The sequence below is a fragment of the Urocitellus parryii genome, chromosome 1, assembly GCF_045843805.1.
Source record: "Urocitellus parryii isolate mUroPar1 chromosome 1, mUroPar1.hap1, whole genome shotgun sequence".
Lineage (NCBI taxonomy): Eukaryota > Metazoa > Chordata > Mammalia > Rodentia > Sciuridae > Urocitellus > Urocitellus parryii.
In genome coordinates this window covers 38,547,885-38,566,601 of record NC_135531.1, presented here as the reverse complement: position 1 = coordinate 38,566,601, position 18,717 = coordinate 38,547,885, and the positions used below count along the sequence as shown (strand labels likewise).

The 18,717-nt window shown below is 36.6% G+C and overlaps 1 protein-coding gene and 1 pseudogene across 1 annotated transcript; one reads left to right on the top strand and one right to left on the bottom strand.

The window, feature by feature from the left end:
* Window positions 1–291: 291 nt before the first annotated feature.
* On the bottom strand, window positions 292–2,139 carry LOC113180812 (baculoviral IAP repeat-containing protein 2 pseudogene; annotated as a pseudogene).
* A 3,243-nt stretch (window positions 2,140–5,382) lies between these two features.
* Window positions 5,383–17,265, top strand: Pogz (pogo transposable element derived with ZNF domain). The gene is given in 13 exon segments (XM_077797216.1): window positions 5,383–5,430; window positions 15,463–15,523; window positions 15,526–15,678; window positions 15,681–16,009; window positions 16,011–16,033; window positions 16,035–16,249; window positions 16,252–16,448; window positions 16,450–16,516; window positions 16,519–16,879; window positions 16,881–17,008; window positions 17,011–17,091; window positions 17,094–17,198; window positions 17,201–17,265. Coding segments are annotated over 13 exon segments (1,833 nt in total).
* Window positions 17,266–18,717: the final 1,452 nt, after the last annotated feature.

Genomic DNA, 18,717 nt, shown 5'->3' with positions numbered 1-18,717 from the left:
ATACTGTAATGTAGTACTCAAAGCTTTCATAAATACCAAATCCAGTAACTCCTGAAATGACCCGTAACAAACACTGACACTACTTCATTAATTCTTCCTGTGTTCACACTTAAATACTGATTTAGTTCATGAAAAACAAGTCTTCTTTTGCAACTAAATGGATTAAGATTAAATATACAATACTATCTCTTTTTGAAATAAGATTATTAATACCTAAATAAAATAGAACATAAATGTTACTAAATGAAGAACCAAACATTCCTTGCTTTAATTTTAGATGGCTTCCAATGTTCAACAACAGCTTAAAGGCTTTTTGGTAAAGACTAAAATATAGCCTATTCTCCTTTTATGAGATAAACGTAGAGTACCCTTGATTATACCCCTGCAAATAGGACATTTTCTTAGAGATGGGGCACACTCCTGGCATATTACCAGATGACCACAAGGAATGAACACAATAGAAACTTCTTTGTCCATACACACCTTGCAGGTTCTTTCTTCTTGTAATCTCCTCAACTGTTCTTCTAGTGACAGACCTGAAACATCTTCTGTTGGAATATACTTCATATTCTTTTCCACAAATAAGTTCTCATATAATGTAGAGTCAATTTCCTTTAGACAGTTTTGAAGATGTTGGCTGCAGCATTTCCTTTAACTAAAATGGTATCAATCAGTTCTCTTGCTTGTAAAGGTATCTGTGATTTTTGTTTAATAATATCATGTTCCTGTTTATTAATTACATTGGCCTTTAAAAGATTATCCAAGATAGGAAGGACACACGTCAACTGTTGAAAGAGAGCCATTCTATTCTTCCGTATTAATGACAAATCATCTGATGCCATTTCTTCAGCTTGTCTTTCCTTCTCCTCTTCTTTCATCTTCAGCATCAAGAAGTGCTGATACAATATCATTAACTTTTTTTTATAATTCTCTCCAGTGGTTAGGATTTTACTTTGAACTGTCTGTTTTACCAGACTTCTACTAAAACCCATTTCCAAAGCAGATTTAACCACAGGTGTATTCATCATGACTGCATCTTCTGAAGAACTTTCTCCAGGTCCCAAATGAACAATTTGTTCAGCATTTTCTTCTCAGGAGTATCTGATGTTGACAACAGCTCTTCAAGAATATGAGGATATCTAGCTTGAATCTCATCAACAAACTCTTGCCCTTTCATTCGTATCAAGAACTCACACCTTGGAAACCATTTGGCATGTTCTACCCATGGATCATCTCCAGATTCTCAACATCTCAAGCCACCATCACAACAAAAGCATTTGACATCATCATTACAATCCACGTAATAAAAACCAGCACTCGCAAGCTTCTCAGGCTGAACTGGAACACTAGCTGGCCAGTACATAAATGTTCTCATTCAAGCTGTGTGTGTCTGCATGCTCAGATTTGAAACACTAAACCTCAGCGTTTCTAGAGAATTTTCCCAAAACGGACAGTTGGGAAAATGTCTCCTGTGTTCTGACATAGCATCATCCTTTGGTTCCCAGTTACTTAGCTTCCCACCATGGGCAAAGCAGGCTACCCTATCTCCAGGTCCTACATAGTAAAAGCCAGCTCTCTCCAATTCCAATGGTGACAAAAAGGTTAAGGGCCACATATTATAAGTAAGAAATCTGGCTTATTCAGTACTCATTGCATAACTATAGGGGTTAGTCCTCAATGGAGAGAAGTCTTCAACAGCTCTACAATTAAGAGGATTTGGTGAAAGGCAGGAATAAGAATCACTGAATGAGCCACTATGGTCCAAACTAGAAGATAATGAATGTGCAACATGGTTTCTCATTGGAGAGGTATTCTTAGAAGTGGATTGCAGACTAGCTGAAAGCAAATTCTGAATAAAGCTGCAGCTAGGCTATAGCTCTTTATGCTTTTCAATAGGACTATCTCCTTGTTTCCAGTTATCCAGCATTAGGCCACAACAGAAACATCTGACTTTGTCATTCACACCAGTGTAATAAAAACCAGCATGAGCAAGACTCCTTTCTGAAACAGGAACACGGATGGGGAAAGTTGAATATGTAGACATTCTGTAGAGCTCACATGAAAAATCATACTACATTGTTTGTTGTCATTTGTCCAATTTGACAGGATTGTGCTGTCTTCCATTATACTCCTTATTTTTTGATGCAAGGGATTTTGGATAACTCTTTAAAGGTAGTTTTGTTCATGAATAGGAAGCAGTACTTTTTGATGGCTAAAACTTTCACATACAATTTCTTGTCACTTTTTACCACAAAAAAAAAAATCAAAGACTTCTATTTAGTTGAACCTCCATACCCTTTTACTAGATTTATATTTCTCCTGAATTACCAAGATACTTTGGGATTCTATTAACACTTTTATGTAAACTACATGCCATTTGCTCACAATTTGGTATAATAACTGACTTAAAGGCCTGAAAAAAGTTTATACACTCCTAAAAGTATTAAAATTATTTTTCAAAGAAGTCTATATCCTCAAAATTCTAAGTAACTATAGAATATCTAAATTATGTTTTTTAATTTGCTTTTGGTTACAAGCTAAAAAGCCTAGATATAAGGACAATTACTGATTATGCCACAAAAGTAAAGTTAAATTTAGGCTTTTTTCCCTTTATAAGTGGTTTACTGTGACATCCAGAATAATCTCATCTTATTCTAGCAAATAAGTAATTACAATTTTCAAGCTAGTTGCACACAACTTATCACAGAATTGACTTAAGTCAGTTATGTTAGCTTCAGCCAACAACTTTTGGGGAAGTCAACACCCAAAGCCTTATTGTGTCCCTCCTCACCTGTTATATGAAATGTCAAATGAATATTGTTTAAAGCTCACTGTTAACTCTTCTACCTTTGACAAACATTATCTATTTTGTTTCTATTTCCTGCAGTATCATGTTGTCTTTCTTCCTAACTCTGCATATCTCTTTATTATACCTGGTCAACTGACGGTATTTTCTCCATTAAAATCAGCCATAAAATTTCCACAGCACACACTTCCTATTTTGCATTAAAAATTTTAAATAAACTGACTTTAATTTAAGGACCATTCAGATATGGTATCAGTCATGATAAATGAGGAATCAATTTATCAAGATAGCTCTTTTGTTATCACAAATGCCTAACACTATATTACCAATAGAATTACTGTTTACACAGAATGTATCAGAATTTACTAGCTTTCTTTATGAAAACTCAATATATTAAAAATGTGATTCATACACAAAATTACACTCCATAAAATTCAAATTTTATCCCTTTATAAAGCTTTGCACTTTCCTCAATGAGATTCATTTCTGCAGGGGAAAAAAATGAGTAGGGGGGAACTCTTCAGGGTTGTACATCACAGTACCAGCACTGAAAGCACGAAAGCAGGGCTGCTGCTAGGAGGCATCCTCACACCAGGAAAGCAACTCAAAAGGTACAAATTTAATGTATATAATTTGAGGAAGTTAAACATATTATGATAAAACCTAGGAAAAAAAAGTTTATTTTATAATTTTTGGATATAAATATACAATCACATTATCCAAATCCAACAAATGTGTGCTGAATTCTTTTCATATATACTTCACTGAGATAGGTCCTATGAGTATCCAAAACAAGACAGCTGTTTTTCTTTTAATATGGCCAAATAAATAAATACAATTTATTCAACTATTGGTATGATATTGAATGTCCAGTGAACATAAGCAGATCCATTAAGATCCAGTGAATGAATGACCTCTTGAAGAGGATCCCAGTGTAGTTTGTTAGAGAGAAACCTCTGTAGAGTTAGGAGCCTCCCCTCCTCTGCTTTGTTTTGAAATATTTTTGAAATCCTTTGTTATATGTTATACATTTTTCTCCATCATCTCAAAATATACTTTGAATAAGTACTCATGAGCTCATATCTCCCATACTCTCTGTATCACTCAGTTTTTCTCTCTGCCACTCCACTTCTTTGGGGATACATTTTTGAATGACTTCCTTTAAGAAAAGCCCCATTTTGCACAACCCATGTCTTTTCCTCCATCAGAAAGCTTCACCTGTGTGACCTTCTTCAGACCCAGTCACTTTCCCAAACCAGGAGACTACCAGCCTCAGGAGAGTTACGGTTATTTGTGTTTGCCACCAACTTCCTAGCTCTTCATTCCAGGCTCTGCTTTTCATACATGCAATACACTACAATACCTGCTGCATCTATTTCTTAAAATACAAAATAAGCATTTAATTTTGACTGAATAACTTCTTAAAAACGTTAGGCCCTGCCTGTCAGTTTTCTTGCAATAGCTTTATGTTGCACTCAAGAGTACCTGGATGGTATACCTACGACTTTTTTTTTTTTTTTTTTAAAGAGAGAGAGAGAGAGAGAGAGAGAGAGAGAGAGAGAGTGTTTTAATATTTATTTTTTAGTTTTTGGCGGGCACAACATCTTTGTTGGTATGTGGTGCTGAGGATCGAACCCGGGCCGCACGCATGCCAGGCGAGCACACTACCACTGGAGCCACATCCCCAGCCCATACCTATGACTTTCAGAAGAAGTATCATTAAGTGCTGACAGTGCATCAGGAGAAGCATTCTTGGTAGTTTTGTGAAATAATGATGTGGTTGATGATGGTAGACTTTCTTCCAGAATAAAAGTTGTGACGTGTTATAAATGATAAAACCAGAGTAAATATTTTAAAAATTACTGGGCTTACCCAGTGAAAAGCAATAAAAGCAACTTGCTTCTTGGTCCTGTAACCAGACCAGAAATACATTTAAAATTTTTTTTTCCCCTAAATAAACTGTAGCATTTTCAAAATGTCAATGTTGCTAAGTATTTCATGGTCTAAATATTTTCCTTCTTTGCTGTAAAATTATAGATTTATCTTCTTCTTTAGAATAACGATTAGCATAGTATTTCTTAAAGAACCTGGATTTTCCACCTTAAGCTGTATTTTTCTCTACAGAGCAAGTATTTTAAGCAAGTTTTTGAAACCAACTTCACAAGCCCTAGAAACTTTTTATTTGTATTCCGTTTGAACTGTGAACTTATACTTAAAAAGAATCTTTCTTCTTCATAGTCATGAGTTTCTTGGATTTCTCCCTCCTGTGTTCCCAGTGCCAAGATTTCTAGAATAACTAAACTAGTCTTTATGTAAATAGAAACATGTCCCACAGTGCTCTGCAACTGCTATCAAGATGAAAATACCAATCTTTTCACCTCCCTGTGCTTACACCCAGCCAAGCAGCATCTGTAGCCTAACCTCTTTCACTTCCACAGAATTTTAATGCCTTTGTCTGTCTTCACAAATAAACATTTTTTTTTTTTTACATTTCCAGAGTTGTGTAAAACATTAGCAGAATCAGATACTAAGACATCATCTTGCTTAGTTCTCAAGGAGTCCTTCTAAATTTGAGCATGTTTGCTACAATCCAGTGTGATTATACCTGGACACTGCTGGTGGAGGCAAGGCCTCAAGTGGACATGTTCCCAATTTAACTCCAGGAAGACAACTGGGTATGCCATCTAGTCAGGATTGATTCTGGTTGCTTTACTGAGTGAGAGAGAGGTAAAAACTTCTGGACCATTGCCATGGAAACTAGGACTCCTTTCCCTAGCTGAATATTGTTTGATAATAGTAATCAAAAGTATAAAATTCTACTGTTATTTCAAATGTAGCAAGTCTAAACAAGGATAGTACTATTGAGAATGTATTATTAAAATTGAAAATACAAATTAAAGGGAAATGTTATGTAAGGTTTTAAAGTCCAGAATATGATCTTTGGTAGATTTTTCTTCTTAATAAAAACTATGTGCATGATTTCACATGAAGTACCTGAATGTCAGCTCAAATAAATTACTTCACAGTTAAAAGATTAGTATAAAAATGAATATGACTCAGACTTGGGAGTGGGAAGTGTGAGAGCAATAGTTTGTGGGCAAGAAGTGAATTCGCTAAAGTGTTTTATATAATGTTTGTGAGAAAAAAGGGTGATAAAAGTATTATCTTCATATTTATTGATGCTAATATATATGAACAATCTGTACCATCTCGGAATTAATGTGTGTCAATTTTTATGTATAAAGCACTATGCTGGACTACACACATTCAAGCAGAGATATCTGTTTATTAAAAAAAATCATGGGTGCTTGTGTTTTTAACATATAACTTTGCTCTCATGATAGAAAATTCTAAAAGTTGAACTGGGGTAAGATGTTTCCAAATAAAGTATTAAATTTGGCAGTTATAGAGTTGGAGCTGAGAACTTTTCTTTAATTTCTCCTAATTATTTCTTAAAAATTGCCTGTTCACAGCAACTCATAAAATGAAAAACTAATAAAGAATGATCACAAAAGACTATTTCTACTTTCTCTCTCTCTCTCTCTCTCTCTCTCTCTCTCTCTCTTTCACACACACACATATTTTAAAAGGTGACTAGCTTTACACACATTTTAAAAGATGACAAGCTTTGAAAGACACTTAAAAATAATATAGGTGAAATCTTAGAGTAGTTTTTTTTGATTCACATTTCTCTAATTACTAAAGATGTTGAACACTTTTTCATATATTTGTTGATCACATGTATATCTTCTTCTGAGAACTGTCTGTTCAGTTCCTTAGCCCATTTATTGATTGTATAGGTTGTTTTTTTTTTTTTGGTATTAAGTTTTTTGAGTTCTTTATATATCCTGGAGATTAGTGCTTTACCTGATGTATGTACATATGGTAAAAATTTGCTTCCAAAATATAGACTCTCTCTTCAGCTCAATGACTGCTTCTTTTGCTGAGAAGAAGCTTTTTAGTTTTAATGCATCCCATTTATTGATTCCTGATTTTATTTCTTACACTTTAAGAGTCTTGTTAAGGATGTGGGGGCCTAATCTGACATGATGAAGATTTTGGCCTACTTTTTCTTCTATTATGTGCAGGGTCTCTGGTCTAATTCCTAGGTCCTTGATTCACTTTGAGTTGAGTTTTGTGCATGGTGAGAGACAGAGGTTTAATTTCACTTTGCTACATATGGATTTCCAGTTTTCCCAGCACCATTTGTTGAAGAGGCTGTCCTTTCTCCAGTGTATGGCAACTTTGTCTAGTATGAGATAACTGTATTTATGTGGGTTGGTATCTGTATCTTCTATTCTGTACCATTGGTCTACATTCCAGTCAATAAATGAGCTAAGGAACTGAACAGACACTTCTCAGAAGAAGATATATAAGCAATCAACAAATACATGAAAAAATGTTCAACATCTCTAATAATTAGAGAAATGCAAATCAAAACTACTTTAAGATTTATCTCACATCAGTCAGAATGGCGGTTATCAAGAATACAGACAACCATAACTGCTGGTGAGGATGTGGGGGAAAAGGTACACTCATATATTGCTGGTTGGACTGCAAATTGTTGCAACCACTCTGGAAAGCAGTATGGAGATTCCTTAGAAAACTGGAATGGAACCACCATTTGACCCAGCTATCCCACTCCTCGGTCTATACCCAAAGGACTAAAATCAGCATACTATAGTAATGCAACGACATCATTATAGTATTATTATAGCAGCTTAATTCACAATAGCTTAATTGTGGAACCAAACTAGATGAATTAACAATAGATGAATAGACAAAGAAACTGTGGGATGTATACACAATGGAACATTACTCAGCATTAAAAGAGAATAAAATTGTGGCATTTGCAGGTAAATGGATGGAGTTGGAGAATATTATGCTAAACAAAGTAAGCCAATCCCCAAAAAACTAAATGCTGAATGCTTTCTCTAATTAGTGGATGCTGATCTATGATGGTGGGGAGCATGGGAAGAATGGAGGATCTTTGGAGTAGGCAAAGAGGATGGGGAGAGAGGTTATGAGGGTAGGAAAGATGGTGAAATGAGATAAACATCATTACCTTAGGTGCATGTATGATTGCACGAATGGTGCATCTCTGCACTGTGTACAACTACAGAATTGAAATGCTTTGCTCCATTTGTGTAGGAAGATTTGAAATATATTCTAGTGTTATGTGAAACTAAGTAGAACAAATAAAACAATGAATATATAAAAAATTTGAATGTTTTCTGCTTGGGGATATTATAAATAAAGCTACTGTGAATTTTTTGCACAAAAAAATAAGATAGGTTTTCATATTTTATTTGTTGATAATTTTTAAAGCTGTCATTTCACCTCTAACATTATGATAGGCAGAATTCTGAGATGGTCCCTAAGATTTCCTATCCCTGTTTGATCCACCCAAGGCTGTAATGTGATGGAGTTTGCATCTTGATTAGGATATATGCTGAAGCAGCTAACCTCAAGATATCAAGGTTATCTGGATATGACTGGTATGCCTCATGAGCCCTTTAAAGCAGAGATTTTTACTCTTGGTGATCTCAGAAAGGGAAATCAGAGAAATTAAGTGCATGAGATGGGTTAGATGTAAAGCATTTGTCTACGGCTGAGATGGAAAGGGCTACTTGGCCAGGACCTAAGAATAGCCTCTATGAGCTGGAACATGTTATAGGCCCATAGCTGCCAAAACAACAGGGACCTCAGGTGAATACCCACAAGGGAAAGAATTTCCTGCCAATAATCTAAATAAGCATGAATGTGGATTCTTTCTCAGAGCCTCCAGATAAGAATGCAGCCTAGTTGACACTCAGTTTCAGCCTGTGAGTCCTCCAGTAGAGAACTTGGCCACATTGCATTTCAACTCCTGACCTACTCAACCGAGCTAATACATGGATGCTGTTCAAGGCCACTGATCTTATTATAATTTATAGGCAGCAACAGAAGCCAAATATGCTCACTTTTCCCAGTATGATTGTTTATGCCTAGAAGTCATGGACTCAGAAACTTCAAGCTAGGAAAAGCAAAATAAAGACAGTTTGGGGCATATAGTATTCTCTTATATTACATTTTACAGGTTTGAAGAGAGAATCAAATATGTATTGTCTATGTAAAATGTTTCAGTTTACTGTTAAATAAACTGTAAATTTCATTAAGAATTATAATTTTTAAAATTAGTGTTTATATACACTTCAATACATAATTTTCAAACTCCAGGTATTTAGGAAGAAGAGAAATACAGAGAAAAGGGCTGAAGGTGGAGAGTGGTGGGGTGAGAAGAGAGGAAGAGGGGGAGGGAAAGGTTGAGAAAGAAGAAGGGAGGGGGAGAGACAGAGAAAGAGACAGGGAGAGAGAGAAACAAAATGTATTATTTGCCAGGCGGCCAAGGAAACAGTGTTCAACCTCTTTTGTAATTACTGATTTACTAACCAGAGCTCCAAGAAAATCCAGAAACAACTTGACCTAATAAGCGCTCTGGATTGAAATGTGCCTCTTTAAAATCCATATGTCAAAGCCCTTGCTTTTCTTGTGGCTGAATTGGAGTCAGGAGGTTATTAGGTTAAATAGAATCATAGGATGGGGTTCTGCATTGCTAGGGTAGTGTTCTCACAAGAGGACACACACAGAGAGCTCTCCACTATGAAGACGACTGACTGCAAGTGAGGAGGAGAGTCCTGGAAAAGGACTGAATCCACTGATGCCTTAATCCTGGACTTCTCAGCCTTCACAACAGTGAGAAAATAAATTTCCAGTATTTAAGATACTCTGTGTTGCAACAGCATGCACGGACTAAAACATTATTTCTAAATTATTAATAGGTTTTTATTGTTAGTGCCATTATATTGCAGATTACAATTTATTACTACTATACTTTCTTGTCCATTTTATTAACATCATTTATAGTCTACAGGCATTTTGTACCATGATAATCTTATCATGCCAATAACATTAATTTTCCCAGAAGCATATGGAAATGTTTGGGCACATCATAAACTGTCCTTTCTTAGTACAGTTGCTTGTTGCTCCTTTAAGAACATTAACAGATCAGGACAATTGCACCTATCTATAAAATATGTTCTGAAGCTAAATTATCTTAACTTTAACAAATCTCTTTTCACATGCATACATCTCACATAAAAATTACCAAACTATTTAGAATTTATATTCATTGAGATAGACTGGATGCCAAAGCAATCATCATAAACTGAAGTTTGGATTTGTAAGATTATATGTAGTTACTATTTTAGATATACTTGTAATAAATTATACAAACATTTCTTGAATGCATCCATTCATTCAGCAACTAGGCCACTGTGTGATAGAACTTCTGTTGAGAATAAAATCCCTATACATACCTGACACTCCCAAAGTACTGGAAGTAGAAGGATGAATCAATCATGATCCTTTTTCTATTAATTGGGACTTCCCACTGAAACTAGATGTGCAAAAATTTGTATTGGGCAATTCTTTTGTAGAATAAAGGAAAGGGAATCAGAGCAGGTGGGGAGGACGTACAGAACATACTTCAGGTGTGACAAATTTGAGATCGGAGGAGACAGAAAAAGGATTAGAGAAATTGTCAAGACTAAGAAAGCTTTGACCAGATTAATGGGGAGCCTTCAAGCCACAGCTTTGTTAAGGGAGTCCAGGCTCAGGCAGGAAGAGGCCTGCATTAGGATCCCTGATGTGCTGTCAGGGTTGCAATCAGACAACAGTAAGTATTGGCCTCAGTACAGTATTAGGGAGGATACAGAAGGGCAGCAGCTTGCCTGTCAATCAATCATGTTCTCTAAGCAGGAGTGGTGAACTTTTATGGCCACCAGACTCCATCCCACAGTGTGGAAGAAACAGTTTTTTTCTTGATGCTTTTTTCCCCTCTTCCTAAGGGGAAACTTAGAAAGAAGAGGTTAGTGGGATGAATTGCACCCTTGATTGAGGCAGATAGTCTCAAATCTACAACTAGCACTCGTCCTCTTTTCTCCTACCAATTTTATGTAACCCAAAGCCTCAGTTATCACCTCAATTGTCTTAGCCTGTATTATAACTAAAACCTCCTACCTGAGGAGACTGAGTCCTAGGGAATTATGCTTTCTTTAGCCTCAGTTGCTGCGCATGTCTATTCACAGTTCAGAGGGGTTAAGTTAGAATCAATAGTGCCCAAGTAGATCACTTTGGTTCTCTATGTATTACTAATTGAACTCATTTTGTAAAAGAAGTTCCACCTCTTCTTACTGACGTCTCATTTTAACTGATACTCTCTGGAGACAAGTAGTCCTTGGTGACAGAAATAGCCTGTAAATTAATGGTATTCTTGCAGTGTATTCTGGCAAGAATATGCTTCCTCTGGGGACTAGCATCTCCAAATCTGTAAAGCCTAGAGTAGCAGGAACAGAGTTGCAAAGATTAGAAGCATGAATTCCCAGCAGGTCATTGGAAGAGATGTTATGTGGGGCTGCTCCTGCTTTCTGCCTCTATTTTCGGACAAAGAAACCTATGGTTTTTGTTGAGGAGAGAGTGCCACGTAGAAGTCTCTGATATATTGCACATACTGCATCCTGAAGGAGTGGCCTCTAAGGTGGCACTTTACCCATTCAGAAGGCTGTTGCTTTTTCAGTGTTCAATAAAGTCAGCTTGCTTCTGGATGGTGTGATGTATGATGTGACCAATTTTCAAATGCTATATTATGTGCAAATCCCTTGGTAAGATACTGTAATGTATGGATTCCATGAGGTCCTAGCTGAGGCTCTGTGGAAAGGAAACATTCATGCTTTGAACAAATATCTATACTTGTGATGTAAAACTTTGGATCCTTCTAAGGAGGGTGCTACTGCAACCTTTGAGGTGCTATATCTTGGGCTAGCTTTGGTGTCTGTTGCTGATAGGCTTGGCATTCAGAGGAAGCAGTAGCTAAACTTGATTTGGTAAGCTAAAATCTATGCTGATGGGTTGACCTGTAGGTTGCATGTCTGCCACTATAGACAGTCAGTTCATGTGCCTGTTGTGTCATTTAATGATAAAAAATACCTAAAAACTGGCTATTGTTAACTGGCGGAGTGATTTTGTATATTTTACAATGCTTTAAAATACTTTATAATATTTTGTTGTGATTCGTTCATCATAAATATTTTCTGGGGAACATTAATGGGCAATATCAAATATTTACTCTTTGCACCTACTTCCACATGTCCATCTATGATGTTACTGTGTTTCAGACCTCATTCTCTTATCTTCAGCTAATTTCCTATAAACTCCTCATCCTATAAACTCCTTTGGCAATGGCCAAAAAATCTATGTATGTTCTCTTCTCATGGTCTTCTCATTTTACAGATAGTGTATGATTAGATGCATGGATAGAAGCTCTGCCTATTTGGAGATGTTTTTCTCCCTGTCTATTGACTTTCAAGGCCTGACTCCTTTGGCTAATTGGGGGAAACTTGAACAGCCATCGTAACTCCATATATCCCTATGAAATCACCCGGAACTTTTGTTGATCCTGGACATCAGCTAAACTCTCCCTGCACAACCCTCCAATCGCCTTTCTTAGGTCTTGTTTCCAAAAGTACTGCTGGGTAAACCTCCTGGATGCAAATTTCAGACTCTCAGAGTCTGTTTTTCCTAAAGAATTACATATATTATAGTAATTTGTCTAATTGTTTATTTTTTTCCTTCTAAACTATAAATATGTGTTGAATAGAAGTTATAAGATCTTATTTTAGACCCCCAGAATATATCAAAGTAAAAAAACCCAGATATTTAATGTATGCTTCATAAACTGAAACTATTCAGTAAATCATGCCCCACAGAGCGGGCACATGATCCTTAATTTAATTCTTAAGTTTTATAAAGCCCTAAGCTAAAGAGCAATTTTATTTTATGTCTTCTGTTTTTCCTAAACTCTTTCCCATGCTTCCTGCCTCCTCCATATATATTCACTTAATTATTATAGGCTGATTCTTCAAGATTTAATTCAAATGCTCTCTTTTCAGACCCCTGTCTTGATATCTCCAGGCAATATCAAAATTTCCCTCTTTTGTCTTTCTGTAGGACATTAATTGCCAAATATATTAAACATTGTTATTATTTCTATATTTGACATTTATACCCCATTACCATAATTTGATTCACATTCTACTCTTTATATTTTTTATGTTTTAATTTACTAGATGTTTTCTTTCTTTCTTTCTTTCTCTCTCTCTCTCTCTCTCTTTCTTTCTTTCTGGTACTCATGATTAAACTCAGGGGCTTAACCACTGGGCCACATTCTCAGCCTTTTTCTTGTGACTTTTTATTTTGAGACAGAGTCTCACTAGGTTGCTGAGGCTGGTCTCGACCTTGCAACCCTCCTGCCTCAGTTTTGCAAGTTGTTAGGATTACAAGCATGCACCATCATAACTTGAATATTTTCTTAATTTTTTCCATAAAGCATTTCCTTTGCTTTCATTTGTGACTGAGAGTTGGGATGTTGATCTAATCTCAAGACTGCTTGTCTTCAGCACTTTAAATACTATTCCTTTGTCATCCAAAATGTAGCACGTTAAGCAATAAACTTGATATTAATCTGATTATCTTTTTTTTTGCTTTGAAAGAAAGATTTTATTTTATAATTCTCTCCACTTGTTAATCACTTAGTACTTGATTTTCGTATATGCACATTTTAAAAAACTGATTACTCAAAAAAAGAAAAAAAAGAGTTGAGTACAGAACTTGGGGATATAGAATTCAGAAAAATCAGGCTGGGAGTGTAGAGCACTTGCCTAGCATGCACAAAGCCCTGAGTTCAGTCCCAACAATAATCTGATTATCTTTCTATATAGAAATTATATTTGGCTTTCCAGAAATTGGCATGTTTTTTTTCTTTTTCACTGGAGTTTACAAACTTCAAAATTATGTATGCTTGTATATTTCTCTTCAGTGTCACAGGAATCCTAGCTTTGTTATTGTTTCTCTATTATGTCGAATTTCCATTCCTGAAAACCTCATCAAATATTGTTTTAGCCAGACTAAAGAAACCAACCAGCACAATTGTAGGGGAGAAAAATTTTATTTGGGGGCTCATGTTTCAGAGGTCACATAAATAGCTGGCTCCATTCCTCAGGACTCAAGGTGTGGCAGGACATCATGGCAGAAGAGTGTGGCAAAGGTAAATAGCTCACATGATGAGCTGGCAGGAGAAAGAAAGAGAGAAAGAGAGAGAGAGAGAGAGAGAGAGAGAGAGAGAGAGAGAGAGAGAGAGACAGAGACAGACACTCCACTTTGCCAGATACAAATATATACCCCAAAGCTATGCCCCCAATCCCCACCGTCTCCAGCCATACCCTACCACTTCAGTTACCACTCAGTTTTTTAATAATAAAATATAAGCTTATTTATTTTTATGTTTTGCTGTGATTTACCACTCAGTTAATACCTATCAGGGGATTAATCTATTGATCAGGTTAAAACTCTCACAACTCAATCATTTCTCTAAATCCTCTTGTGTTGTCTCACTCATGAGCTTTTGGGGGACACCTCACATCCAAACCATAGCAATTTTTTTTTATCTTTTCAATTTTTCTCCTTTCTTTTAAGTTTTTCTTTCAAAATTGTTCTGACCACAGTGAGGTACTCTTGCATGACCACTCAAAAGTCTATAAATGAAATTACTGATAACACCAACTAATAATAAGAAAGCACTGCTGGTATAAAATGTGAAATATTAAATTTGCTTTGAAAAATCTTGGCAGTTTATTAAAAGTTAAGTGTGTATTTACTATAAAGCCCAGCAATTATTATTATCCAACAGAACTAAAATGTCAATATCAGCACCAAGAATTGATAGGAATTTTTTACTTGTATTGGTCCTGAACTTAAATCCCAAGTTTCATCAATTAGTGAATGCATAAATAAAATGAGTGTACCTACAAAAAATAAAATTCTACCCAGCTGTAAGAAGGAACATCCTGCTGGTAAATGGACAACATGAATGAGCTTCAAGAACATTGCATAAACGAAAGACTACATATTGTACAATTCTATCTATATCAAATGTCTGGATTGTGCAAATATATGAGACAGGTCACTGGTTGCCTGGGGTAAGGGTGCTGGCTGGGATTACCTGAATAGTGACAAAATAAATTTTGGAGACCATCCTGATGGCAATGACCACAGATAGGAGCATAGCAGACACTGACCTGTTTAGGCAATGTGAGGAGAAGGAATTGTAGCCATAGCAGAAAATCAGTGATGTCATTGAGTACTCTTTAGTTGCAGATTATAATTAAGTAGAATGTACAGCAAAGCCAGTTACAGTAGTTGCAATAGTCCCAGCTCCAGTATCTGGTTTGTTAAGCCCACAGTTGGAACTACAATTATTCTCACATGAACCCCATGAGACCAGGCTCCCCACAATGCTCATGAGGCCCACCACCAACACCTTCATCACCATCATTCCAGCTACTATCTCATTAGAAGCATCATTCTATGATAGTCCCAGTCATAGCAGACCAGGTCCACTCTGAACACATCCACCATTCTCACTGCTATGTAGCCAACCTCATTAGTTATTCATATTGTCCATGAATAAAACAACATTTTATTCATGGACAATATGAAACACCATGTAGAACTGTCCAGTCTCTTAGGCCTTTCCAAATAGACTTCAAATCCCAAGCTAGTCCCTTCTTTCTCTCTCACCTTCAGTGAGCATTGCCAGGCTTGTCACTATGAAATGACTCGGTGTACAGGTGAAAATAACAATGAAGTGTCCAAATTGGTGAATACTCTCAAAACTATGTCTACCCTGAGCCAGAGCCTTGGGCCACTGGTATTCAACAATAGATCTGCCCATGGTGTTCAAACAACCAGTGGACTGGATCCTTCAATGAAGATAACTTTTCTACTCTAATGTTTTACCTCTAGAATGGCAGACAGAAAATAAGTCCACGGTGTTATGCTCAATTCCATATAATTGAAGCTTTGAGAGGTCATGTGTGCTACTATTGCCCAGAAATGGTTGAATATCACAAGAAAGGAAAGTCCCTGGATTCAGAACCCAGTATCTCATCAGGAACAAAGCCCCCATCCCCTGAGAAAATAGCTCCATTACTTCCACACCTTCTTCTACAAATATTCCCACTGTCACCACCTATCAAAGTTCCAAAGCTCAATGAGAAGGTCAGCGATGCTGTCCAGACCTAGCACATTATGCTAGTAGAGAATTTCTTATTATGGTGGCAAATTATCCCAACACAAACTTATGTAAGGTTATCCCATCTTTCCGATGACTTCATTGTACCTAAAAGCTAAAAAACAACATTTTATTCATGGACAATATGAAACACCAGGTAGAACTTGTTCAGCAGGATGGTGAGGTGGACAGTCATACTATCTGCCAACACTGTTACTACCAGCTTTCCACTTCCTTCCAGCTACAATGCCACTTGGAAAATGTTCATAGTCCCCGTGATCTACTACCAAATGCAAGGTCCATGAATGGACATTTGAATGTGAGCCACTATTTCTCCAGCATTTGAAGGATAAACATAAGCCTGGAGAGATGCCTTATGATTGTCAGGTGTATCAATATTGCTCTTGACTCGACTCTGAGATAGATGTCCATTTTGGGATGATCCATGAGGATACCCAGCATCTGCTCTGCTCTTAATTGCCTGAAGTCCTTCAAAAATGGCAGTGCATTTCAACAGCAGTCCACGAGGCACCAGAAAAGAAACAACAGTGCTGGCTGTTGTTTCTCTGTGCCAAGAACAAGATTGAACACAAGCTTCAGCACCACAAAAATATCCAAGTAACTGGATGGCTTGAAACCAGGCACCAAGGTGATAATCAGGCTTCCTGAGGGCAGACATGAATTGTTCCTGTATCTTCCAAGGATACACTTCCTAACACCTTGCAGGAGGCAGCCCCATTGACCTCCTCAGCTGACCCTCTGCTTGTCTCCCTTTGTCCCCCTGTCCAGTGCAACATCCAGAGGACAGCCATTAGGAGGATGAGTGTCACAGGCTGGTAGATGTGCCTCAAGTGCAGCTTTGAGATCCTGGATTTCCCTAATTATTTCTCTACTCATGTACACTGCTCTGTGTTGCTGTAGTACCTGCTGCTCTCCAGCTTATGGCAACCACACAATCAATAATCATGTTCCACAAAACAGCCCCAAGTACTTGGCTTTGTTTAAAAATTCTGTGAGTGGAATCAAGCTGACCTGCACTTTGTTACCTCTGCAGGAGATGCCACTGTCAAGCCTTTGTTATTCAACCCCTCTCACAAATCCAGCAGCATCATGCCTCTTGCCTCACCTAGATCTCTCACTCAAGGCATGGTCAGATTTGTGACCAAGTGCATGACTGGAATTTGAAGAATATGTACCTTTCTCTTCCCTTCCCTCCTAACAGAGCTGCACTGTGACATCAGTGGGGGCTTCCCCAGTTGAGCCCGAAGAGCTACCAATTGCTGTGGCCTAGGCATGCCCATCACTGGCCCCAACCACAACCCAATCCCACCACCAATCCCCATTCCTGCCAGTCTTTAACCCTTCCATCCTTGGGAAGGGAGAAGAATTCAGGGAAAAAGGGGCACACCAGGTGGAGTATTTATATTTTTAATTTTGCCCCACCACTCCCTCCAACATTGACTCACACTTCTCTGTAAATGTGTGGATTATTAGAAAATCAATACTGATCACATCTGAGCTGAAGAGCTGACCCCAAGGTTGTTTACTTCTTTTAAAAAATTTTTTGTCTTAAAAAAACCCACACACCATTGTATTGGTATTTTTTATGACAAAATCAAGAGGAAAAAATAGAAGAAATCCTTTTGGGTGAATGTTAAATTGTCTCCCCTTATTCCTTGATTTTATCTTAGCACTTCTGGGTTCCTTGTTTGTTTTACTGTGTGGCCAATGTCTTCAGGCATGATGCTATTTAGTAACCATTGTCAGTGTAGGAACATTTCTGAAGATGGGAAAGGCAAAAGTGTATAGTGCACAAACTGGTTTATTTTATATATATATATATATATATGTGTGTGTGTGTGTGTATATATATATATACACACACACGAAAAAAAAAACTTTTTTCATTGTGATATTAATACTTTTATATAAAAGTGAAAATTGAAAACAAATTTGGATTGTGATGATTGCAAAACTGTAAATTTACTAAAAATCACTGAAGCATACATCTAAAATGGCTGAGTGTTGTGATATTTAAATTATACCTCAGTAGAGCTGTTAAAATATTGCATTTCTTTGTCTTATTGCTGTTGACAGAGATTGAAATCTTCAAGGTGATCTCCTAAACCAATATTTTTAAAACTCAACAAAAAGCAAACAAATTAAAAATGAACAAATGATGTAAACAAATACTACACGAGAGAAGATATACAATTGGCAAATACACACGAGAAAACACATTCCATGTCACTGACATTAGAAAATTGTAAATTAAAAGGAGATATAATTAAGCACCTTTAAAATGGCTAAAATCCAAAACAGAGATTGCCAAATGCTGGTAAAATGTGGAGCAACAGGAACTCTCATTCACTGTCAGAATGCAAAAAGAAAACCACTGGCACACTCTTACCCTATGATTCAACAATGATAAACCTTCATCTCATCCTAATCTTTTTATGAATACACTAATATGATTAAAAGGATGTTCACATGCTGTTGAATCTTACTGACAATTTAACTAGATTTTTTAAAGTCTATGTTTTTTTATAAAAAAGTTTTTGTTTTCATGTAATTGATTTGTGTGTGTGTTTGCTGATACATATTAACTTGCTACATACAGGATGAAGCTTGCTGAATGTTTCTACAAATTACCTTTGCATTCAAAGGGATACACATAGATTTGTGTTAATACTATTACATAGAATGGATGCCTTCTGCAATGTTTTTTTTTTTTTTTTTTTGG